Genomic DNA, 10,580 nt, shown 5'->3' with positions numbered 1-10,580 from the left:
ATATTAAATTCTATCTATTGAAAGATTTTGCAAGAATATACTGTATCAGGGATAGCAGGATTACATTTTCATCATTAAATTCAACTAGAGCAAAAGGATAATAGAAGGAGATGAATGTTTTGAAAGTACTTATAATTCAGTTCTATGGGAAAATCACTTGACTTCTTTTTGACCAAAACCCTGCTCAGCCTGGAGAGATAGGGAATTGTACTACTACTTTATAGTCATATAGCACTTTGCCCTACATAAAGTGCTTTCTTTTAATTTTCACCTTAACCCTGAAAGTAGGTATTACCATCCTTATTTATTACAGAAAGATTGAGAAGTTAAGTGACTTGCCCAAGGAGTTACAGGCAGAAGTGGCAGAGCTGGGGTTCTGACCCAGGTTTTCTGTGTCAAAATCCAATGCCTTTCTGCTATTCCAAATGCTAAGTCTTGGGATTGACCGAGAAGTAACTCATGCGGCAACTACAACAGCATGTGTTGCGTTTATGAAATAAAGTCAGTAGCACCCAACACAGCAGTATGTTAGCAAGTGTTTTCCTCAGGACTAAAAGTTTTCTAATTTTTATGTGTGTATGTTTGCTGAAGTAGCTCAACTCTTCTGTTCCAAGGTTTTTTTTGTTGTTGTTGAGGGAAGAAATCTACATAATTAAAATGTCAAAGAACCGGGGGAAAAATGAGGAAATTATGTATTACTTGAGTATTAATTTCTAACTACCACTTTACCACTAATGTGTGTGTGATATTCTGCAAAGCATGTAAACCATATGTGTTTGCTTCTTTATTAAAAGAAGCAGTTGGGAAGGTCTTTAAACTTTTCAGCTGACAAAGGTTATTTAAATGTGAAATATTATTACAGTATTCAGGAGTTAGGAGTTGATTAAGTTTAATGGGTTACTTTTTCACATTTCATATTTAGGGGAAAAATCTATATTTTAAAACTTTAAACTTTAAAATTTGTTTGAAAGCCTATTAACTGCTTCAAATATAATTTTCATCAACATAAAATAAACACAACTCCAAACCAAAATGTCCATTATCAGCCAGTCTAGTAGAAGATTTCTTATTAAAATTATAGAGTCTCCTCATTGGTTGCTGCCCAGAGAATTCAAATACTTCAGTCTTCTTTTTGTAAGCTGATAGCTGAGTTCTAAAGGAAAGCCTCCTTCTTAAGAACAACCAGAATTCAAAGAAATTCAAAGCTATTCATTTTGGTGAATTGCAACCTGTCATCAATAACTATTTATTGAATGTCCACAGGGTGCCTAGGCATTGAAATGGCAAGTGATTTATTTGCATTATTCAAAGGATTTCTAAGAGGAGTCTGAAGATTTGCAGACGTCTTTAAAGATGCAAAGTGGTATGTGCTTCTTTTAATTTAAACTGCCCCTACCAGGAATGAATTGTATAGCCTGGGTTTCAGAGCCCTAGGGATTTCTAGCACTCATAGCCGACTTTTGTAAGCGAAGACACCATTGGGTGCCAAGCGACAGGGGGCTGGTGGTCAGAACATGGCCCCACTGGGGTCTTCTGGACAAGTCAAGCCCTCCCCGGGCTCAAGTAGGGCGGACTGCGGCAATGGCTGCCCTGACCCGCCGCCACCCCATCTCTCCCCTCCTACCCCTCCACTCCCACCCCCCACATCAGGCTCACACCCTCTCCCAGTCTCCCAGCTCCGACCGGTTCTCGCGAGATCCGGGCAACTGAGCGCTCGGGGCCTTTTCAAATCGGGATCCGTTACCGCTTTCCCGGCCGCCGCCATTGTAGCGCTCGGAGCCCCTTAGCGCAGGCGGCGGAGGCGGAGGCAGCGGTAGCGGGATGGCGGACGCCGACAAGCCCGAGGTGCTCGGGGCCGCTGGCGACGACAGTCCGCATCAGCAGCCCGTGGAGCAGCCGGGCGAGCCGCGGCGAGAACCGCACCCGCCGGAGCCGGAGAAGCAGCCGCCGCAGCACAGCAGCAGCTCCAATGGCGTTAAAATGTATTGTCTTTTTCTCCGGGGACCGGGGCGAGGTGGGCGGGGGGAGTCGGCCTGTGGGGGGTCGAAGCTGTCCTGGGCCTCGGTGAGGGATAACCGCCCCCGGGCCGTGGGCGGCGGGAGGAGCAGGTGCAAGCTGGGCCGCTCCCAGGCCTTACCCTCCCGCCCCATGCCGGGGGAGCTGGGCTGTGAGCCCGGTGCCGACGCCCCTCCCCTGTTTCCAGCCCGAGACTGCGGGTCACCCCTTCTTCCCAGACTTCAGCTGGAGAACCTTTGAGCAAAGCCTCGCGGCCGCCTTGGTCTGCAGGAAAATGGTCCCTCTTTTAAAGCCCAGTACTGTAGTTAGTGTTCATCACTAGGGAGTAACTAGGGATGACATCATCGGACATTTCCTCTTAACTACCGAGAACGTATTTAAAAGGAATATTCCCCCTTCTCCCAGCCTCATTCTGAGCTTTATAAGTTCAGTGTTTATTGTTGCTTTCCAAAGTATATATTAATTTCTGAACTGATATATACCGAGAGGAAGTTTAATAATGTGCTGTTCGCCTGAATCCATTGTGTTATTCTTGAATTGGTAAGAGGTTATTCTGAAAGGGAAATGTGCGTGGTGTCTTGCTCCGCCCCACTCCCGCCCCCTCAAATGTTTGTAAGTCATGCAGGTTATTTTTTAAGAACTCATCGTGTGATGGTTTGTTCTTAATTTTGGTAAATTGGTAAAATAAGATTTTTTTAATTGAAGAAAGCCCGCTACTTTTAAGATTGCCCCAGTCATCAGTGCTTATAAAGGATTTAGTTGACTTGAATCCATAATTTCTAGTTATAAGAAAATATTATGCTCCCCATTGTTCTTGTTATGTAGAGGATATGAATCAGGCTTTCTTTTGCATGTTTAAACTTGAAGTTGAAAGTATGTTAATAATTTAGCCAAAACATCCTTTTCCTTCTCTCAGTTATGCTTCAGAGTAGAAAGCAGTGAACATATGGTCACACTAAAATAGGAAAGAGAAATGTTCTTTTGTATAAAATGTTTAAAGCAGTAGGGTAAGACCTGGACTAGTTTGTGTAGGGGTTGAGTGCAGATAAGGTAGCTCTCCCAGCTCAGTTATGACACTCTTGTTCTCAGTTGGGTTTGAATAGCATAAGTTGCATCTAGGCAGAATAGAGGTGCAAGTATAAGAGATTCAGCCTCAGTGGAATTTGTTCTTAGATGCAAAGTGGTGCACCTCAGTAACCCAGCTGCTGGAAAGTGAGCACTTTCTATCATGCCTGCGAAAATGTTGGCTGTCTGGGATTTGGCGTCATAAATTCGAATAAAAAGCATTGAAATGCTAAACTTAAAATATGTGCCTTTTGTTTATATCTAAAATGGGCTTGTCACCCTTTTCTCCTGAACAAAAAGTACAGCCTTGAATTACAGAGAGAAGCCCTACTATACTTGGGTATGATTAGTATAATAGTGGCAGTACAGATGAAGCTGGCATCTAAACCTCCCAGAACTAAAAGTCTCTAATCCCTTTTAAAGTCTCATTTTGGTTTACCTGGACAGGAGAGGACAGAGGTAGGAAAAGAATCTCTTTCACTTCTAACTGAAGATGAAGAGAATACAAAGTGAAGAAATTAAGAAATGTTATTAGTAAATACAAATGAAGATTCTTTCGTATTGCTTATAATTCATCTCTTGCCCTTCCTCTTTTCTCAAAAGTTGAGTAAAGATGCAGATTTACTCTCAAGGGTTTCTTGTACTGTCAATTCCATAAGAACCATAATATATAGTGGTCCAGCATGGGTCACTCATACTGAATAACTAGGGACATTTACCTGCATCAACCTAACAACCTTTTTTTGACTCTAAGAACCAACAGGAGTAGTTAATAATCCAACACATAACCCTTAAATTGATTACCATACGTGTACTTAACAATCCAACACATAACCCTTGAGTTGATTACCATACATTTTTAAGGATAGGAATTCACAGAGATTGGGGTGCCTGGGTGGCTCAGTCGTTAAGCGTCTGCCTTCGGCTCAGGTCATGATCCCAGTATCCTGGGATCAAGCCCCGCATCAGGCTCCCTGCTCGGCGGGAAGCCTACTTCTCCCTCTCCACTCCCCCTGCTTGTGTTCCCTCTCTCGCTGTCTCTATCTCTGTCAAATAAATAAATATAATCTAAAAAAAAAAAAAAAGTGCTGTGCTCCACCAAAGGAGACAACCAGGCACAAAAAAAAAAAAAAAAAAGAATTCATAGAGATTATAAAAATTACCAAATATTGCCTTACTTAGAAGTGAACAGAGTGCCGCTTACAAAGATTGAAATGACTTTTCTGAGGTTAATCCATGGTCATTGAGGATGGAGACCACCATGTCTTATTCATCTTTGTATCCTCAAGGCCTTTACTTTAAAAGGCCCAGTAAATTTGTTTAAGAAATGCAGATGTGAACTTTTGTGATCATGAAACTTAGGCGCAGAGGATTTCGTGGGCATGTTCACGTCTTTTGACAAGAAATTAAAGGTGTTTTCCTAGGCTTAGTCTTTTTGTTTATGCCAAAATGTTTGTATACCAGTTCTCCTTTTCTTAAGTGACTAGGAGGAAAAATAGCAGTATTGTTACAACTCTTTATTAGTTCTGTGTGATTAAGTAACACCGTATATAGAGATTGAGAGTTACATTAGGGTATAAAATATTGTGTAAAATATTAAGCACTGAAGCAAGGTGAAGTGTTTGAAGTAGAGTAGTATTTTTTTTTTTTTATCATATTGGGAGTAAAGAAGGGAACTGTGCTTAATTTTAGATCTCATACTATAGCACTGTTTTTAAAATCATATTAAAACTGTTTCCTTATTTGATGTTGAATATTGATTTTTCAGAAATTTATAATTTGGGTAGGCATAATTCCATCTTAAGAGTAGATAACATTTTTATCACTTAAAATAGTCACAGTCTTTATTTCCAGTACATTAAGAAGGGGGTTTGTTTAAATGAATAGTTTGGGCATTATTACATGGAATTCTGGATATAGTGCCAATATTTGATATTATATAGCATCGTTTCTCTAAGAGTTTTCACATGTATCTTGTCTATCCCATCGTGTATTTATGGCATAAAAAGAGATGAGGAATTGAATAATTATAGCTTAGTTTCTTAATAATTAGACCATACCTCTAGCTACTAAACTGATCTGCCTTCCATAGATAATTTATGCATTGTAGATGAGCAGTGTAGCAGTATCTTTAATATGCCACTAATTGGGGAAAACTTGAAGTAATTCGCTCTCTGATCATTGTTGGAATAAACATTTTAGAGAGGGTATCCTACCCTACATAATATCGCTTTATTATTTATGGAATTATGAGATGGTTGTAAGCAAACACAACATTCATATAATAGAAGAACATAGCATTTCAGAACCTTGTGTCGTTTTCATAATTAGTTTCATCCAGGAAGAAAATAGGCAGGAGAAGGCGCATTGAGCTAGAGACTATATAGACGTCTGCTTACCTGAACAGAGACTTAGTTACTTTAAAAAGACATTCTTTGAATTCAGTCTACTATGTAAATGAGCTCTTTGGGGGGTTAAAAAGAAGAGTTCCTGTATCTACTGTATTCATGCCTCTGTACCTTTTGGCTGCTTCCTGCCATTTGCAGAAGAGGCACACTATTCAGACAGGTAGGTGCTTGGTGGAGTTGGACAGCTGTGAAGACCGCTTCTAGGCCGTGCCATTTCTGGTGAGAGAAGATGTTTGACAGGAAAGGTGCCCCTGTCGAGGTCTGAAAAGGTGGCAGAGGAAGTTTGGCCCTTAATGTCTCTTCCTTGATTTTAGCAGTTTTTCTGGCAGACAGCAGCACCATCTGTGCTCAGATTAGGATGGGTTCTTAATTGACTGTTCATGCATTCAAAAATTAATATTTATTGAGTGACATGGTATGTGCATCACAATGCTAGATGCTGCTCATAGCAAAGCAGATCGTTTTTGTTCTTACAGAATTTTACATAGTATGTTTATGGCTGTGTTGTAACCTGTTCAGAAAAGTAGTGCCTAGAAAGTTCAGTATATCATGGAACAGATGACCACAATAAGTGTGTGTGGAGCACTACAGTGTATAGATTCCCACAGTTGCTTGGCTTAGAAGATAAATTAGAGCGTGGATTATGAAGCCTGTTTTGTTGTTAGAATACGCCAGAAGCTTTAAAAGATTTGGATTTCTGAATGTCATTCCCAGAGATTTTTATTTGTATATGTTTATGGAAAATTTATTTATTTATTTATTTATATTTTTAGAGAACGGGAGAGAGAGAGAGCCTGGGGGGAGGGGCAGCGCATATGGGGAGGGGCAGAGGGAGAGGGAAAGAAGGATTCCTAAGGGCCCCACACCCAATGCGGAGCCAGATGCAGGGCTCTGAGATCATGACCTGAGCGGAAATCAAGAGTCGGAGGCTTAACCAGCTGAGCCACCCGGGCACCGCTTGGAAAATTACTTTAAATTGAAGTTTTAATTAAATAGTTTTAGATTCACTAGAGTAATTAGTGATTTAAAAGAAACCTATTGTTATTTCTTCTGTAAAAAAAGATTACTTTTGAAAAGTAAATTACATTTTTACAATATATACCCAGATTTTTATCTATAAGATTTACTTTAAGCATATATTTACATGTTATGGATGGTTGGTGGGTAGCATCATATAGTTGCATTATGATTGCAGTCTTATAAATTAAATTTTTTTCCAGTTAGGGTCTTATTAAAAAGTAGATTTATAAAATTCTGATTTGTGTTGCCTTTATGTACTGCTTCCCATCTCCACTCCCACTCCATCCCACCTTCTAGGTAATAACTACCAGTAAAAATTGTATGATTCTATGAAGTACCCTAACCTAGTTTATAAGTTAATACACAGAAAATATTGAGTATGAAAATATTAGTATACCTTACCAATTAATTGCATCGATCAAAATTGGGAATAGAAAAAATTTACAAGTCATAGGGGAATGTATGCATATATAGATAATATAACTATGTATTTTAATTATGTTTTTAAGCAAGGAGGAGAAAAGTTATGTGAAGAAACTATTAACCTTAAAGAGATGGAACTTTTTTCAGGGTATCCTTTTGCAAATTAATTCTTTATAGAGTTCTGATTGAAGCTTAGGAAGTTAACGCTTCTTTAAAGAAGGCAGTTATATCTATTATAGGAATAAAATCACCCGTTTTCCCCTCTTGCTAGGTTCTAATAATATTTATTAAGTAGTATGATGGGAGAAGCTGGGAGACTGGATGCTGCAGCTATTTAATATGGAAAAAAAGGAGGATTGTTAAATGAGAAGTTTGGTAAAATGCCCAAATCCTTGCTTTGAAATAGTACTGGGTAATTTCAAAGCAAGCAAGCTGACTCTCCAGCTGCTTTGCTAAGGTGTAACTTAATGGAGAGTTTTGTGAAGTGATAAATATAAAATATTTATGTAATGTAGGCTTCTATTATTAGAAACATGACTGAGGTTTTCTTCTTGTTTTTAATTCATAGGGAGAATGATGAATCAGTCAAAGAAGATAAATCTGAATTAAAAGAAAAATCTTCAGGAAATAAGAAGGCCAATAGATTTCATCCTTACTCAAAAGACAAGAATTCAGGCACTGGAGAAAAGAAGGGTCCAAATCGAAACAGAGTTTTCATTAGCAACATCCCATATGACATGAAATGGCAAGCTATTAAAGATCTAATGAGAGAAAAAGGTAACCATCCCTGATAAACCCACTGTTGGATAATCTTCATATAGAAGGGGGAGGGACCTAAGTAAAAGTTTTTTATTCCCTTGAGCCACACAGACTCAAAAAATTGATTTTTGTTTATTTCTTGACATGAATTAATCTTTTCCTTCTCTTTCACTTGACACAATTTCATTACAAAGTCATATGGATAAATGAAGTTTTTTTTTCCCATTTTAGTGGTATAGTAGTGAGCCAGCATATGCATGCCACCAAGAACTTTGTTAAAGTGATTGCTTTGTCTAGTTGAAGTTTTTATAGATTTTTAAAGGACTATTGCATTAGTTAAGCAATACATTTAGCGTGTTAAAGTATGAATAATAAGGTCTGATTATTTTTTTCCAAAAGCTGTTTTGTTATTATCTTGGTGGAGTCTGGAATCTGGCTGTGGAGTTCATTTTGTTTGCATTGTCATGAATGCCATGATGCTGTCTCTGCAGTTCTATATTAAAATTGCGTTACTGCTGTTGCAGTTTTGTTTTTAGAATAACCTGAAAACCTTCATTTTATATACATGGTTGGTTTTGGGGAAAAATAATTTTAATATTTGATCTTGTAAAAGTTAGTTTTGTTATCTCTTGAAAAATTGAGTTTCAACCGTCCTGCAAACTATGTACTTGGCTTTGAGGCTGATCTCTTCTAATAAATAAAAAAAAAATTTGCATTGGTGTATCTGTTGTAAGGTGACAACTATTTGATTGGTTTTATTCATTGACTTTATTTAGAAAGTGTGTGGCTTGCTGTGAAGCATGACTTGTAAATTTAGTTTACTGATGGCAAATATGATTGAAGACATTCAGGTAGAAAGTCACCTTAAAACAGCTGTTGTGTGTAGGCGACCAAAGTTATTTGAAAAGTGTTAATGTTGATGTTTTTAATATGATAGGCTAAGGGACCATTTGTATGTATATGTGCATTTGTTCACCAACTATATCATGCTGGCCAAAATATGATCTGTAGTATGAATTAGGTTAATATGGTTGTTAGCTTTTTTTAGAGAACGTGGATGATGTACATTTCAGAAAATTAGTTAAATTTACATAGCCATTGATAGGAGGTATGTTGGTCTGGTTTTGATTGTTGGTGAATAATAGGTGCTTTTCTGTAGAGTTGTGCACAGGTGTGCAGTAAAGCAAGATATTGGTGTTTAAATGTATTGTTTCTTGGTATCTTCCTTTTGTATGTCTTATGTAGTTGGTGAGGTTACATACGTGGAGCTCTTTAAGGATGCGGAAGGAAAATCAAGGGTAAGTGCTGTGGGCAATATCTGCTTGAGGTTTAAAAGTTCCTCAGCAGTTTACTTTTTTGTATAATATTTGTACCAGTTTTTGGAAACTTAAGTTTCATTTTGTTTTACTTTATAATGCAAGATTTGAGGCTTTATACTAGCAAGTCTGACACTTATCCAAACCAAACTAGCTGCCTGGAAGGGATGGGTTTCATAAAGGGCATTCACTTTTCTAATGCTCTAGGGTAATGCTTCTTCTTAGCCAATAGATTTTAATACGGGATTTTTTTTTTGTTGTGTTTTGATGTCTTCAAGGATATTTTAAAAGTTACTGAATTGATAATATTCCCTTAAGAGTTCTGTGAGAAGCCCATAGCTTAAAGGTGTTAATTCAGAATGTATGTTTGAAACTTATATTGAAGAACTTAATTTGGTAGCCTGCAAGACTACATAAGAGGCAGGGCTCTGACCAATTGGTATGAATGACATTGATGATTAAATTGACATAGAAGGAATTGGTTGATAAGTAGATTTTGATTTTTAGCAACAAGAAAGCAATACACTGAAGAATACAATGGAAAGCTTTTAAAAGTGTTAAATTATATTGCAAAAACCAGTTGGGTGCATGAGGAAAGCTTTGTCATCACATTCAAATGGCACTTCAAACAGTAATAATGACAATTATTTTAAAATGATTTTATGAATTTCTTTAGCATAGGTGATTTTTTTTACATACTTAAACTGGATGCTGTTAAATTGTGTGCAGCCAGTTTTCTCTAATAGAGAACTTAGTTAAAAATGAGGTTATTTCCTATTTTGATTTTAATAAAATTGAAAGATAAACGTAAAACTTGTGCATCATACATCTTTTGGAAATATTCGTAATAATATAAGAATAGGTATGTTGAAACCTTCAATTATTTCCTTGAGTTGCTTTTGATTGAATTTGTGCAATGACGCTACTCAGTTTTAATTTAAAGAAGAGTCCTCTAAGAGTAAATATTAGAGGAGTAAATATTTGCTCCAAGATTGTTAAATGCTAGATTTTACTGTCTTAAATAGATAGATTTAAACATTGACAGAAAATTTGTGGTCATTTGCCTATTATGTTCTGGAAGTGTAAAAGACAAAATGTAATTGTATTATTGATTGCTTTTAATGACTTTAATATCACAGTCGGCCATTAACTTCACCTACTGATCTAAAACTTTTTTTCTTTTGCATATATTGACAAATCTACCTGGATATAGGGTTGTGGGTAAGAATTTTTTTTTAAAGTATCTTAAGTCAAATTTAAACTTCTGACTGGGAAAAAGAAAACTTAGTAAATAAACATTTCCTATAAATTTTTTCCCCATTAAGTGTGGTTGAATTCAAAGATGAAGAGTTTGTAAAGAAAGCACTAGAAACTATGAACAAATATGATCTTAGTGGAAGACCCCTGAATATTAAAGAGGTAAGAGTTCTTATATTTGGAATAATTTAAACTTTTGAATATAAGGACATGTTTTCTTTGATTTTCATCTTTGGGGGTGTATTTCTCTGACTACAGCTTTTTTTTTTTTTAACATAGATGCTTATCAAAGCTTTATATAATTGATCATAGTTTT

At 37.1% G+C, this 10,580-nt stretch overlaps 1 protein-coding gene across 3 annotated transcripts in view; it reads left to right on the top strand.

Moving 5' to 3' along the window:
* Positions 1-1,744: 1,744 nt before the first annotated feature.
* MYEF2 (myelin expression factor 2) overlaps positions 1,745-10,580 on the top strand; it is a 29,351-nt gene continuing 20,515 nt past the window's right edge. For 2 of the 3 annotated variants that reach the window (XM_028126712.2, XM_028126711.2), the window contains exons 1-5: positions 1,745-1,982; positions 7,501-7,709; positions 8,937-8,989; positions 10,221-10,228; positions 10,333-10,426. In XM_028126712.2, the coding sequence (XP_027982513.1) occupies positions 1,822-1,982; positions 7,501-7,709; positions 8,937-8,989; positions 10,221-10,228; positions 10,333-10,426 (525 nt within the window). In that variant the 5' untranslated portion in view covers positions 1,745-1,821. Of the gene's footprint in view, positions 1,983-7,500; positions 7,710-8,936; positions 8,990-10,220; positions 10,229-10,332; positions 10,427-10,580 lie in introns of those variants that run through there. The other variant, XM_088024778.1, reaches the window with a different exon arrangement.

This window comes from Eumetopias jubatus, unplaced genomic scaffold (assembly GCF_037043125.1).
Source record: "Eumetopias jubatus isolate StellerSeaLion01/CBP00866 unplaced genomic scaffold, mEumJub1_p1.0 scaffold_7, whole genome shotgun sequence".
NCBI lineage: Eukaryota > Metazoa > Chordata > Mammalia > Carnivora > Otariidae > Eumetopias > Eumetopias jubatus.
Note: the sequence above shows the minus strand (reverse complement) of the source record. Positions and strands in the feature narration are given on the sequence as shown.